The 15,679-nt window shown below is 39.2% G+C and overlaps 1 protein-coding gene across 1 annotated transcript; it reads left to right on the top strand.

The window, feature by feature from the left end:
- Window positions 1–12,853: 12,853 nt before the first annotated feature.
- mnx2a (motor neuron and pancreas homeobox 2a) lies at window positions 12,854–14,598 on the top strand. Its single transcript, XM_037686341.1, has 3 exons — window positions 12,854–13,292; window positions 13,765–13,919; window positions 14,328–14,598. The coding sequence occupies exons 1-3, from the start codon at window positions 12,854–12,856 to the stop codon at window positions 14,526–14,528; spliced, it is 795 nt and encodes a 264-aa protein (XP_037542269.1). The 3' UTR covers window positions 14,529–14,598.
- The last annotated feature ends 1,081 nt before the right edge of the window (window positions 14,599–15,679 follow it).

Raw genomic sequence — 15,679 nt, 5'->3', positions numbered from 1 at the left:
ATATATATATATATATATATATATATATATATATATATATATACAAAACGTCTTATGTCTACAAAACGGATTCCAAAAAAGTTGGAACACTAAACAAACTGTGAATAAAAACTGAATGCAATGATGTGGAGATGACAAATGCCAATATTTTATTCGTAATATAACATAGATGACAGATCAAAAGTTTAATCTGAGTAAATGTAACATTTTAAAGGAGAAATATGCTGATTCAAAATTTCACAGTGTCAACAAATCCCAAAAAAGTTGGGACAAGTAGCAATAAGTGGCTGGAAAATGGAAATTGAGCATATAACGAACAGCTGGAAGACCAATTAACATTAATTAGGTCAACTGACAACATGATTGGGTATAAAAAGAGCTTCTCAGAGTGTCAGTGTCTCTCAGAAGCCAAGATGGTAAGAGGATCACCAATTCCACCATTGTTGCGCAGAAAGATAGTGCAGCAATACCAGAATGGTGTTACCCATCGTAAAATAGCAAAGACTTTTAAGTTATCATCATCAACCGTGCATAACATCATCAAAAGATTCAGAGAATCTAGAACAATCGCTGGGCGTAAGGGTCAAGGCCGTAAAACTCTACTGGATGCTCGTGATCTCCGGGCCCTTAAACGTCACTGCACCTCAAACAGGAATGCCACTGTCAAGGACATAACAGAATGGGCTCAAGAATACTTCCAGAAAGCATTGTCAGTGAACACAATCCACCATGCCATCCTCCGTTGTCAGAAACTCTACAGTGCAAAGAGGAAGCCATTTCAAAGCAAGCTCCACAAGCTCAGACGTTTGCACTGGGTCAGGGGTCATTTAAAATGGAGTGGGGCAAAATGGAAGACTGTTCTGTGGTCAGATGAGTCATGATTTGAAGTTCTTTATTGAACACTGGGACGCCATGTCATCTGGACCAGAGAGGACAAGGATAGCCCAAGTTGTTATCAACGCTCCGTTCAGAAGCCTGCATCACTGATGGTATGGGGTTGCATGAGCGCTTGTGGCATGGGCAGCTTTCATGTCTGGAAAGGCACCATTAATGCAGAGAACTATGTTCAGGTTCTAGAACAACATATGCTCCCATCTTGATGTCATCTCTTTCAGGGAAGGCCCTGCATTTTTCAACACGATAATGCCAGACCACATTCTGCAGCAATCACAACATCATGGCTACGTAGGAGAAGGATCCGGGTACTGAAATGGCCAGCCTGCAGTCCAGATCTTTCACCTATAGAGAACATTTGGCGCATCATAAAGAGGAAGGTGCGACAAAGAAGGCCCAAGACGATTGAACAGTTAGAGACCTGTATTAGACATGAATGGGAGAGCATTCCTATTTCTAAACTTGAGAAACTGGTCTCCTCTGTCCCCAGACGTCTGAGTGTTGTAAGAAGAACGGGGAATGTCACACAGTGGTAAAAATGGACTTGTCCCAACTTTTTTGGGATTTGTTGACGCCTTGATATTTGGAAACAACTGATTTTTCCCTTAAAATGATACATTCTCTCAGTTTAAACTTGATCTGTGATTTGTGTTCTATTCTGAATAAAATATAAGATGTTGGCACCTCCACATCATTGCATTCAGTTTTTATTCACAATTTGTTTAGTGTCCCAACTTTTTTGGAATCCGGTTTGTATATATATATATATATATATATATATATATATATATATATATATATATATATATGTGTGTGTCTTATGTCTATATAACATAGATTTTCTAAGTTTTAATCTGACAGCTTCTGAGGCTTTAGTTGAACTGAATCATTTATTTATCTTCCAATTCAAATCAAAGCAGATCTCAAACGTGAATAAACTCAAATTTCATGAAAGCCTGTCTGTTTTGTGTCCTGGAGGTCTTTATTTTTTCCCTCTGATTCCTGATCATATTGAAAGCTCTAACATGCTGACAAAAGTAAATCTGGCACCTTGCAAATATATATTTATATTTATAATAAATAGCTTCTTACAGCAAACTGGATTATCGGTATATTAGTATTGTGCACCTGATCACAGAGTGTGATAGACTTGACGGACTTGTGCCTCTGGTAGTGTGTCAGGAAGTCTGTAAAAAGAGACGGGTTGATTGAGGTTTGAATAATGAGCTCTGTTGGGTGGAGGAGAGTTTGTGTCCTGGCTTGCCGTTATGTCACCAGCACACTAAATGGCTGTATCAATTTGTGTGGCCATTATCACATCAATAGACAAGAATGATGGGAGGAGGGGAATTGCACATCCAGGGTAAAGAACAAGCTTCTGCTGCACCATCTGTGGATAACCGCACATGATGACGCAAGAACTGACACACCATCCAAATATCTGACCATCAGCTTTAAAACCATTGAATAATACTATATAAACAAATCTGATGGTGTTATTTCCCATCATGTCATTTACACGTTTAATAAAAACATAAAATGGCAAATGTCTATCTAGTGTACAAAAAGGAAGCTGCAAATCTTTAATGCATCCTGAAATGTAGTGTGGCATACACAATGCCTAATAAAGGTATTTATGCTTTTATTGGTGTCATAAAACGACCTTCATCAAAATAGATTGTTCTTCTTTGCAAATAATCAAAATCAAAACAACCATTCTCTAATTGCAAAGTGAAATCAAATTTAAACAGAGTGATAACAAATTAAAAAAATATATGTAATGACAATAAGGTGTTGTATGGACGTGGGTACCAGTGACCCCTTTGACCCAGAAAGGAAGAAGTGGGTAAAGAGGATGAATGGATGGACGGATGGATGTTCAATTCAGAGAAAAGATTGTTGAAAAATGCAAGGCAGGGGATGGATACAATAGGATTCCCGAGGCCTAAACAGCAGGAATGCTGTTAAATCAACAAAAATTAAGCTAAACTGATTGCACTTATAGCACTTTTCTAAATGATCAAGATAGTCAAAGTGCTTTATACTACAATCTGTGCCCTCATTTACCCATTCAAACAGCACTCTTCTATTTCTTTACAAATAATAATCAGTGCTTTTATCACAATCATACACCAATGGGACACACATCAGAGGCAATGAGGAGTTCAGTGTCTTGCCCAGGGACACTTTAGCATGTGACTGCTGGTGGAATTGAACCCCCAACTCTTTTATTGAAAGACGGCTGTTCTAACCACTCAGCCACAGCCGCCCAAACTAATATGGGACATGTGTAAATCTACCAAGAGCAGGCCATCCTCACAAACTGAGTGTCCGTGCACGGACAATAGTGAGAGAGAGCACCACAACACCTGTGACCACTCTGAAGGAGTTACAGGCTTGAGCAGGTGAAAAGGAAGAGACAGCATAAAACCTGTTCTTTTATTGCCTTCCAGGATTTATCTGTATTTTGCTAAATTATTTTTACTTTTTATCTTCACAAGCTTCGAGGGCTGGGTGCCGAGATGCATTTGACCATGGAGTCTTCTCCATGTGTTTTTACAATTTCTAAGGACAATTTAATATGAGTTTTCTTCAACAAAGGCTTTTTTTTTTGCCACTCTTGCATAAAGCTTATTGGTGAAGACCCTGGGCAACAGTTGTGGGTTATGCTGGGGGGTAGGTGAGTGCATTTCATGACTATGAAGCTTGGTTAACACGTCAATGAGAGATGAATAAAAAAGTATTACAGATCTTTGAAGTAAGTTGAAGTATTATCTACAGTCTATGAATGCCACCAGAAAAAAAAGTATCTGAATATATTGAATTTCCTTGGAAAAGTTTAAAAACTGCTAAATGACAATGGAGTGGGTTAACCAAACTAGAAGGATAAATCCACTGATCATACAAATATACTATACAGTATTTCTGTTTTGATAATGTCTCTAAAACCTGACAATCCAGGTGAATGTGTTGCAGAAGGTGATGACAAAGAATTGTTTCTTTTCATCTCCTCACCCTAAACCTTTTACACACAGTCAACATGCATGTGCTCACAAACATGCATGAAACTGTGCTGATCAAATCTCAGACGCATGGGCTGGTGGGAGTGTCTCTGAACCACAAGGCTAATTGGACTGTCTCAGGGAAGATGGAGCATGGTCATAAAACTTACATATGGCCAAAAAAGCAGACGACGGGAGACAGATGAGGAGAAAATTGAATTAAGCCTAAGATTCAAATTTGGACTTGAGTATAAGTGGTCTGTATTGTTATCATTGTATGTTCCCATGCAATGACAAAATTAGTTCTCTGGATTTACCCCATGACATGTGAGATACACCCAGGTGGAGCAGTGGGCAGCTATGTAGGCGCCTGAGGAGCAATTAGGGATTGGGTGTCTTGCTCAAGTACACCACGACACGTAGGCATGGCTGGGAGTAGAGCCACGACTTTCTGGTCGCAGGTCAGCTGCCCTACCTCTACACCACTAGTAACCCCCCCCCCCCCCCACACACACACACACACACACCACCGAATGTGTCAAAGATACAAATAATAATAATAATACAAGAAAGTTAAGTCAGGTCCTCTGGATGGTTTATTTTCTTTGTTGAAACATTTCGTCCTTCATCAAAAGGACTTCATCAGTCTGAGGAGCCACTACAAACTCAGTCCCATAAGTGGCCTATTCACATAGTGGGCCAACCAATTTTATGGTGATAAGATGGTTTCTGGAGTCCACCCTCTCCTCCGTCAACTCCTCTGAGGCAGCCATGGCCAAAGTGGTTCAAAACATCACAGTTCATGCTCATCAATCCAGGTAAAATAGCCAACAAAGTTGAGTCAAGGCCTCTGGACCGTTTCTTTTTTATTATTGAAACATTTTGTCCTTCATCCAAAGGACTTCATCAGTCCAAGGAGCCACAATAAATTCAGTCCCACAAGTGGCTTACTCACATAGTGGGCCAACCAATTTTAGGGTGATAAGATTGTTTCTGGGGCCCACCCTCTCCCCATCAACTCATCGGAGGCAGCCATGTCCAAAGTGGTTCAAAACATCAAAGTTCATGCTCAATAATCCAGGTAAAATATCCAACAAAGTTCAGTCAGGTCATCTGGGCAGACTCCAGAAACCATCTGCTCACCATACAACTGTTTGGCCCACTGCGAGTTAGACATTTAAGGGACTGAGTTTGTTGTGGCTCCTCGGACTGATGAAGTACTTTGGATGAAAAACTAAACATTTCAACAACAAAAAAAGAAACCGTCCAGAGGACTTGACTTAACATTATTGAATAATAATTTTAGTATTTATTTTATGTTTTCATTCTCTTGTAGCTGTACTGTCCAGTTTTTCACTTTACCCCTTTAAACTAGATAATTATGACCCTTTAAGAAAACAAATCAAATTATTTGTCCCAAATCAGAACATTTCTCCTCATGAAACACACACACAATGACAAACACTCACATGCAATATTTTATTTCCTAAATAAGTTGAGATTGACTCAAGTGTGAGACATTTACAGAAACATTTGCTTTTGAGAGAAACATGCTGTTTTCTGATAATGAAAGTAAAGGAAACAGCTCCAACAACATCAAAATGACTCAGTCTTTATCTGATTGTGTCGCACACCTGTTAGATGCAATCACAGCAGCCAAGTGCTCTATTTGGAGCTGCAGCTTATACTTCTCAAGTCTTACCTTGGTATTTTTTCACTTCAGCAAATGGTTACAATGTTCTCTTTGTAGATTGGGGCTTTTTTTTTTCAAATAGTTGAATTGAATTAAACTCAGTTTTGATTTTAGAGATCCTAATAATAGGACATTTTTTTCTCTTTATTCATGGTAGATCTTAAAGGGTACACTTTGGGTATTAAATATTGTATTATGTTGTTTTTTTTATCATTATATTAACATAATATTGTAAATTGTTGGTAATCAGTGAGATATATCTTTGTATTTTGCCAAACTTTGCCACATAAGGTAACTGTCATGTTCTAGTGGTTGGATGTTGAACTCAAGTGCAGGCAGATCATGGAGACTGAGAATTGTAATGAGAAGGAATTTATTAACAAAAACAAAAGGATGACAGGGCAGCAAACTTGCATGACGCTGGGAAACCAGAACATGGAGGTAGACAGGGATATGTCCAGACAACGACAAACTAGAAATGCAGTCTTAAATACGGACGTTAATGACAGACAAATGACAACACCTGGGAAGGACAACAGGTGGAGGAGGCAGGAGCTGATTACAGAGGGAGGATAAGTGAGGAGAGCAGGACTAGGACATACCACAAGGGGGAGACACACACAAGGGAACACAATCCTCACACTAACCACCACACTCAGCTGGCTTGTTTCCCATAACCACTGGCAAGATTGTCTATAAAAAAACATTTTGAATAGAAAAAAAAAATGCTTAAAAATGACAGCGTTTGATTGGATGAACATTCTGTCAATCAAAGTCTGAAGCGAGCGTCAACAAATTTGGAGAACTGGTTATAACCACATGGAAGGAGTCAGTCGAGGCTGGAGCTACTTACCAGTATATCACCATTAATTTAGGGTGAGTATAGTTTTGCATGTGTCTGTTTGTGTGAGTAAAATGGACGCCACATCTATTTCACCTCATAAAATACAACAGTTGCTTAACTTGGTCAATTTTACAGCTGTTGAGTTAAACTTGGTGTGGTAGTAGCTGAGACTCATCCCCAACTTATACTTTAAGAACTAACTAACCCTTTGGACATTTTTATTTTATTTTGCTCTTATTGGAGTCAATATTGTCTGTACACCAAAGTCCATGTTCAATAATCCAGATATAGAATCCAAGGATGTTCAGTCAGGTCATCTGGACGGTTTCTTTTTTTTCTTTCCTGAGATGTTTCGTCCTTCATCAAAAGGACTTCTTCAATCTGAGAATCCACCAAATAAAACTGATCCCCACAAACAGTATACTCCATAGTGGGAAAATACAAGTTTACTGGTGTTAAGATGGCCTCTGGGACCCACCCTCTCCCCTGTCAACTCCTCTGAGACAGTCATACCAAAGTGGTTCAGAACACCAAATTTCATGCTCAATAATCCAGGTATAAAATCCAACAATAAGTCAGGTCATCTGGACGTTTTTAATTTTTTGGTGAGATGTTTCGGCCTTCATCCAAAGGACTTCTTCAATCAAGCATGACTGTTTTAAAGGAGTTAATGGGATAGAGAATGGGCACGGAGGCCATCTTAGCACCAGCAAACTGTTTTTCCCACTATGGCGTATGCTGTTTGTGGGGAATCAGTTTTGTTTTGTGGCTCCTCAGATTGAAGAAGTCCTTTGGATGAAGGGTGAAACTTCTCAGCAAAAACAAAAGAAACCGTCCAGATGACCTGACTGAACATTGTTGGAATACTGTTTGTAGTGTTAGCAAAATATCTCATTAACCATTGAATACATTTTAACAAAATTTTTACAAAGTAATTAGTTGGGTATACTTCTGCGGGAGATTAACTTTTGGAGTCACACAAACAAAAGTTGGCCGTTGCAACTAATCAACCTTAGAAAACACTAAAAGGCCAAAAATAAACAAACAAACAAAACAGTAATAATAACAGAGATGGAGATCACATGTGGTATAGAAGCTGAGAGTCATTTACAAAACACAAGTGTTACATTTTGCATAACACCATTGACTAAAACTTTAGCTTCAACCGTTAGTATCAACTCTGTTTCTTGGAACATAATGACATCTAGAACTGCTTAATATTTGGAGTAGGCTCAAATTAAAATGGCTACCATAGCTATTTAAATGTGCCCAACCCAAAAAAGGTCTATAAACTCAATCAGCTTCAGAGATATGTAGCTGAAATGTGGTGTGGTAGTGGCTGAGAGTGATCAACAACACATACTCTGTACACTATACATTTCACAAGTTCACACAATATCACAAGAGAGTGAGCATTTTGTTTGTAGCAAGGTTTGACAAAAACTCTGCTGCAATTTCTCATCTTATGATTTTAGTTTAAAGCTCTGAGATGGGAGGATATGGGCAGAATGTATCTCTTCAATGAATGGTAGGACTTTATTTATTACAGCCTTTACAATTGTGTGTTGAAGAATAACATTGAGAAATGAGTGTTTTGGGATTAGAGCCGTTTTGGATTTCCTCAGAGCAACAGATGTTTGGCTACTCTCTGCAGACACTCCTCTGCTGTCCTGTGACTGCCCACCATCTCTACGTGTGGCTGTCTCCTCCTCTCATTCACAGACTCCTGTTTAGCACTAATTACTGTGCTTCTTTTACGATCCTCCTCTGCTTCTGCCTCCAGCCCCCCCTCTCTTGCTGCAGTGTCGCCTTTGCATTTGACTGTGTGAAGTATACTGGTCCAATTTCAGCTCCCTGCTGACCTCCTTTCCCTCCTTGTCTCCCCCTTTGCAACTCCCACTTGTCCCCCTCATTATCTCCCAGTCCTGGCTGTGATGGTTGTCATTAATCACCTCGTTTCAAGCCAAACCTTCTTGGGCTACAACACCAGGAAGTGTTCTATTCCCCTGCGGTCCATTAGGCCAATCAGAGCTAAAATGGAGTCTGACAATAGGTACAATAGAAACAAGGAACAGACATTAGACAATATAGCACAGAAGGACACAGACAGCAGGAGGACAACAGGCTTCATTTTAATGGATTTGTTGGGAATTGAAGGAGATTTTCCACTTGACCTATATGACTCCTGGGATCATTTGTCATACTTTACTAACATACCAGACTTTCTAATTTGTGTCAAACTCCCATATTATTGAGAATTGCTGGGATCCATAGGTGGTCTACAACATTTTTTTTTTTTATAGTCTATTTTAATTTATGTTATCAGCACCCTGCAAACTGATAACAGCACTTCGGTCTCTGAAAACAAGCACCAGTCTAAATTATTTGACCACAAATACTTTTAGCTGGAGAAAGTTCATAGAATTTTAAAAAACCTTTTTGCAGTGAATATTAAATCAAACTTTTTAAAGTTTTACATTTTTAATTGGTCTAAAAAATATGGTTATGTGGTGGTTTCTGCAAAAACACAAAAGGTATCCTTTAAAATAGTTTTGGCTTTATCTTTGCTGTTGCTATAATTTATAGAATACTGAATTTGACTGCTGACATAATAAACAGCAAAAACCAACTTAGATTTTGTCTCTAATGATTGATAGAAGTTTTTCCTGCTTAACTGCAGAGCTTTGACAGACTCACTGCTTTCATTTGTGTCTAAAAGAGGAAATATGATAGATTCAAGGGTAGAAAAGATCAGATAGGACTGTTTTTCTTTTGTCTCTCCCTGACTTGTGGCAGACAATGTGCACTATTTCAAGCAGTACTACAGGTGTATCTAAGAAAAATTAGAATGCAGTAGTACCTTGTTTATCGTGGGTATTATGTTCCAGCCACCCTCCAACAACCCCCCACCCCCCTCATGATAAGAGAAAAAAACGCATTGGCCGTGCGCGCCCACTGACTGTGATTGGCCGGTTGAAACAGTTGAATGAAGTCCTGTTAAGCTTCAGATGGACCACCGGATCATCGGCTGCACGCGTCTGCTCAGACGTCCATGTAGACGGGCTACCAGCTCTCAAGATTCACTGAAGGGTCTGGAAGTCTCTCCTGATCTGGTCTGTTTCGATGGGTTCAGTGCGGCTTCTTTGTATCCGCTGGGCGTCAATCAGATCAAAATTTCTCTCTAGTATTTCAGCAGCACCAAGCAGTTCAAAACTTTACCTCTGTTTTTTCAACAGAAGGGAATTGTGATTCTGGGCAGGGCCCTGTTGCCTTCTGGGAAATGTGGTCATTATGAGCAGGAATACAGTAGAGAATTACTAAGAGAAAACTACAAAATGGTGGCACCTGTTCAAAGTATTTTATTTTTGTCAATAACTTTTTAACAACCACATGAGTACAGTACAGGGATATTACCGTCCACAATTAAGTATTTTTAAAAAAAAGTCTAATATTTTGGACTGCACGTCCACAAACCGCAGTGGACCGAGTCCACAGAAGTCGAACTGCAAAGAGGTGATGGACTACTGTATTGTGAAATATTCATTTTTTGTCAGTCATTTTAGAAACCGAAACAAATTTCTTACATATATTCATTTCACAGAGTGCAACTTTTCAAGCCTTTATTTCTTGTACAAAGTACTTTTGATGATTATGGTTTACAAATAATGAAAAAGCAAAATTCAGTGTCTCAGAGAATTAGAATATTGCATCGCCAGCTTTTGGTACCTTTGTCAGTGTGGGCAGGAGCCCAGTCCTGCTGGAAAAATGAAATCAGCATCTCCATAAAACTTGTAGGAAGCCTGAAGAGCTCTAAAATGTCCTGGCAGATGCTACGTTGACTGTGGACTTCAGAAAACACAGTGGACCAACACCAGCAGATGATGAAATTAGTTATCTGCATTTAACCCATCACACATGAGATACACCCAGGTGGAGCAGTAGGCAGCTCTGTAAGCACCCAGGGATTAATTATGGACACCTCAACATGTGGGCATGGTGGGGAGTTGAACCACGACTTACTGGTCCCAAGTTGGCTGCCCTACCTCTAGACCATCTCAGACCACATGTTGTGGTGTCCCTGAGCAAGACACCTGATCCCTAATTGCTCCCCGGGCACCTACCTAGCTGCCTACTACTCCACCTGGGTGTATCTCATGTATGATGGGTTAAATGCAGAGAACATTTTTTTTCATTATATGGGAACATACAGTGATGACAACACATAGCACTACTTACTTACTTACATGGCTCCAAACCATCAGTGACTGTGAAAACTTCACTCTGGACTTCAAGCAATGTGTATTCTGTTCCTCTCCACTCTTCCTCCAGACTTTGGGACTTTGATTTCCAAATGACATGAACATTTACTTCCATCTGAAAAGAGGACATTGGACCACTGAGCAACAGTCCTTCTTCTCCTCAGCAGGTAAGACGCTTCCGATGTTGTTGTTCAGAAGTGACTTAACGTGAGGAATGAGACTTTTGTAGCTCATGTCTAGGAGTTAATCAGCAGATTATGGTGTGACACAATGATTTTACAATCAAATGTTCTAGTTTTCCGAGAGAATGACATTAGTTTTTTTTTAATTATCTGTAAGTCATATTCATCAATTTTACAAGAACTATAAGCTTGAAATATTATGCACATTGAATCTATGTAATATATAAATTCACTTTCTGAAATTATTGACAAATAATTTGAACTTCTTCACAACATTCTACTTTTTTGAGATGCACCTGCAAGTCTCTAAATTTAGCACAGTTTGTTAGACAAAAAGTGTGACTGAGATATAGCTTATAAGTATTTACATAAAGAAGTTAAGATTTTAAAAGTAATTACATTGCTGTTTGTTAATAAAGTAATGAACAAAAAAAAAAAAGCCTTTGTTCTGTAAGGTCAAAAAAGATTTATTGCCGGTTTAAAATAGATTGTAAATAATAATTTTCAGGAGGTATGGTCATGCCCACATGCCGGCACACACATATTCAGTTTGAGCCACACAGGTTGTTTAGTTCACACAGCACAAAGCAGCAGGTGTTTCTTTGTTTGTCTTTGACATGAGAAGGTCTGTTTTCCCAGGTATATGACCACCTTTTATCAGTCCTGTAAAATCCAGCAGGAAATCACCACTGATGACTGCAGCAGGAGGTGGACATTTACACAGTAAGTGAAATTCAATTACTCAAACTGTCACCACAGTGCTTTTTTTCAGGACAGGTGTCGTTTGATGCTAAGATTTCTCTTCAAAGCTGCACCAGCAGTTAAACTGTCATGCTTCTCTTCTGGTCTTAAAGAGAGAAGCAACACATAAGCACTGCAGGGTTTGCCGTCACCTGTTCACACTTTGTGTATTGTTCTGGTCCTGCAAGGAGAGAAAATAAGTTTGCTCTCTGTCATTTTACTGCCCTTTTATGTGCTCCATGGTGTGGTGATGACCGGTAATCAGCAGCGACTGCTGATAAGAGCGGTTACGTTTCTGTCAACCTTAGTAAGTAATAAAGTTTAATGAAGAATTAGATGTACAATGATTAATTTTGTCATCAAAGGTGAGGTAATTACAGCTGTATATATTTCAAGAGTGTTTGCTTGCCTCGCAAACTGAAAGTGCAATATAATGTGGTTTGTGAGAAAACCACACGTCAGTGTCATGCAAAGCTGCAGCAAATAAAATAATAGAAATACAATTTACACAAATAAAAATAAAACAGTAAAGAGATAATAAACGAGTATGAGGAGGATGCATAAACAATTCAGTCCTGGCATTTCATTGAAGGGTTTTATCGTGTTTAGTTTTAATTTAAGTTGGCCACCAGCCACATGGTTGATTAACACTCCAAGTATGTGTTTAAAATGAGTCTCAGCCACTACCACACCAAGTTTTAGCTCAGTAAAGTGACTGAGTTTGTGGTGAAAGCATTTAGAATCAAATTACCTCCAAAAGTTAGAATTTCAGTGTGTTTTATTAAATTCCTTCCCATCCATGAGATATTTTGCTAACACTTCGGACACAGACATAAACATTACTGCTTCACCTTTGGTGGGCAGACATGTATTGGTCACAGTGTGTTAAGACATGAGCATGTGTGTGACTGACCCTGTGCTGCAGGACTCTGGCCAATCACAGTGGAGCAGATTTTACTGCCCTATTGTCTGTCAGTCATTTTTCTTTCACTGCTGGGGTGGGCAAATGGGTTTTTACGCACGATGCCGAAGTGGAATTAGTCAGAAAGAGGAAGTTGCTTTCACAAGGAAGGACGGATGGCAAACGAGTTTGCGTTACGTTCGGGGACTTGTGCCGTTTTTTGCCAGGAATAAAACGCACGAGTTATTTAAGAAGTTTTGAACTGGTTTGGTCTAGAATCAATACAAACAATTTGTTCAAGATACTGGGTACGACCTGGGTGAAAATGGCTGTCTCCATGGAGAAATCTAAAAACTTTTGCATTGACGCGCTCCTGGCGCATGACGCGGCGCAGAGGATTGACGGAGACCGCGCGTCCCCGGGACTGTTTTACAGCTCGAGTCCGGATGGCAGTCCAGCGTCAGTCTGCGCCTCAGAGTCTTCCTCTCCTCAGACAAACTCTTCCTCAGTCCAATCAGGGGTCCTGTCCAAATCCCACGTCTTCAGCCTGTCCCAGTCAGGACTCAGTCTCCATCAGGCAGGTCTCCTCGGGACGCACGCTGCGGGGCCCATGTATCCACTGACGGCCCTTGGAGGCCAGCACCCCGCCTTGGTGTACCCAGGCTTCATGCAGCTGTTCCAACCGTTTTCAGAGCAGTTCCAGGGGGGCACAACGCTCCCCCTGGAACCATGGATCAGAACGGGGATGGTGATGCCCAGACTTGGAGAGTTTGGTGGTGAGTGATGTGTAAAACTTCATTAGGTTGACTTTACTTGTGCGTAAAAGGTCTGCATATGTATGTTTCATTATTTAAACAACTCGCAGCGCCATGACTTTGAGACACTGTCTTTTAAAGAACTCATAAATCCAAATCAATTATATTCAACCTTTTTATGCACCTAAAACAGCTCTACAAATCAATCTTCTTGAAACTATTTACAAGGTTTTCATTAAGGTAATGGACTTGTGTTATGCTTTATCACCTCCTCCCCTCTATCTTATGGTGATAAATGTTACTGACAATATATCAGCAATTGAGCTTTTTATTCAAACATTCAGGATTTTGTCCTTTTCTTGTCTTTGGTTAGACATGTTTTTTTTTTTTTTTCTCTCTCTCTGTCCACGTTAATTCATGTATGACTGTTTAAACAGATAAATCCTTAATGAGAATAATGAACCTTGCTTCTGTGTCTTCCTGTCACCCACAGCTCAAGCAGCTGTGTTGGGGAAGTGTCGGAGACCAAGGACAGCTTTCACCAGTCAGCAGCTGCTGGAACTAGAAAACCAGTTCAAGCTCAACAAGTACCTGTCCAGATCTAAACGCTTTGAGGTGGCCACCTCGCTCATGCTGACAGAGACTCAGGTTAGAACGAAATGGAACACGTCCATCAGATTATTGTAACAAGTGGTAATTCAAGTAAAACTGGATGCATGCAGCTCTAATCATTTATCTTCAAGGAATGAAATCAAACATTTTAAAACGTCACAGAACTCTATCAAATGGTGCAGATGAAAGAGTTTTCTCAATGGTTTTCCAGATTTGCAATTCTGAAATGTGGGATGAACTCAAAAAGTGCTCTGCTTACTTTATTTAACAAATCTGAGCAAAAATATGGACAATTACGTCAAAATTGTCAACGTTTATAAAGATGCATCTATTATGAAATGATTTTGAAAAATTAAAATGAAATAAAGATGAATAAACGTTTTTTATCACCAAAGCCTTTGAAAGAAAATCTTATTTTAAAACTATATTTTTATTGTTTTTTAGGTGAAGATCTGGTTCCAGAACAGACGCATGAAGCTGAAGAGAAGTCATAAAGCCAAAGAAAAGGTAGCAGCAGCCTCTCTGACTCAGGATGAGGAGGACATACAGAGAATCAAACATCACGATGGTTCTCTCAGCTCAAGCCTGGAAGATGAAGAGGAGGGAGAAGATGAGGTTGAGGATGAAATGGGGGAAATAAAATAGCTGAGGGAAACCTCCGTGCATTCTTTCAGCTTCCAGAGGCATGAAGCAGGTGGAAATGAGAACTCTTACTCAGGGGAGGACGGATGCTCCGAGAAAAAGCACTGAAGTTGTCCCATAACTTTAAATGCAGTGTGCTCTTATTGTATGTTGTTATTTTTATTATGTTTGAAGTGACAATAAACTATTGGTACAAACAGAAGCTTTTTTTTTCTAAATCTATGTTTGAGCCCAAAACACAATCTCACTTCTCCACCTGAATTTTCTTTGTCAGTATTTTGTGCTTTACTTTTTGTGATTACTTTTAGCTGTATATTTTGTATGTTTCTCCATTTAGATAGGTGTACTCTTCCTCTCAGTTCAGTGACAGCTGTGATAGTTACAGTTTCCTGCTCTACAGGATAAAACAGATAAAGCAAAAGGATTAATGTATTTGCACTTAAACTATGGTAATTTATTTATTATATTGGACTTTGTGAGTGGACTAAAATGAGCCTGTGTAATCATGTAGTAATGGCTGCATATTTAAGAAATAATAAAAACCTTCAATCTGTTTTGCAGTGGAATATGTGTTCATGGTCTAAAAGTGTTAAAGTTACCAACAGCAACATCATGAGACAAAAACTGCACCTGATATGGTAATTAAGCTTTTTTTTTTTTTTTTTTTGGACAAAGTAGTTTTGTTTAATATAATTTTATATTTTGCTATATTGTCTTAATAAAACTGCATATTATGTCTGGATACATATACACAATCCAAGAAGTGTCTGCACTGTTCAGTATCTATCTATCTATTAATAATAATGTCATCACTGTATGTTTCCATACACAATGGCGAACTTAGTCTCTGCATTTATTCCATTCACCACCAGGTGGGGCAGTGGACAGCTATTAAAAGCGCCGGGGGCATTTTGGGGATCAGGTGTGCAGCCCAGAGACACCAGGAGGTATGCATTGACCGGGAATCGAACCTTGGACTTTAGGGTCTGCCCTATATATATATATATATATACATTCACACTCACAGCACAGTGGTGCTTAAAAGTTTGAGAACCCTTTATAATTTTCTATATTTCTGCAGAAATTTACCTATAATATAAGTAGATTTTCACACAAATCCTAAAAGTAGATAAAGAGAACCCAGTTAAACAAAT

This window comes from Nematolebias whitei, chromosome 13 (genome assembly GCF_014905685.2).
Source record: "Nematolebias whitei isolate Nwh7 chromosome 13, NemWhi1, whole genome shotgun sequence".
NCBI classification, from domain to species: Eukaryota; Metazoa; Chordata; class Actinopteri; order Cyprinodontiformes; family Rivulidae; genus Nematolebias; species Nematolebias whitei.
Note: the sequence above shows the minus strand (reverse complement) of the source record. Positions and strands in the feature narration are given on the sequence as shown.

Bases quoted from the DNA above. Each gene is read 5' to 3' on its own strand.
- mnx2a (XM_037686341.1), top strand. From the start codon at position 12,854: ATGGAGAAATCTAAAAACTTTTGCATTGACGCGCTCCTGGCGCATGAC. The intron at 13,293-13,764 runs GTGAGTGATGTG...TGTCACCCACAG, and splicing joins CAGACTTGGAGAGTTTGGTG to CTCAAGCAGCTGTGTTGGGG. The intron at 13,920-14,327 runs GTTAGAACGAAA...ATTGTTTTTTAG, and splicing joins TCATGCTGACAGAGACTCAG to GTGAAGATCTGGTTCCAGAA.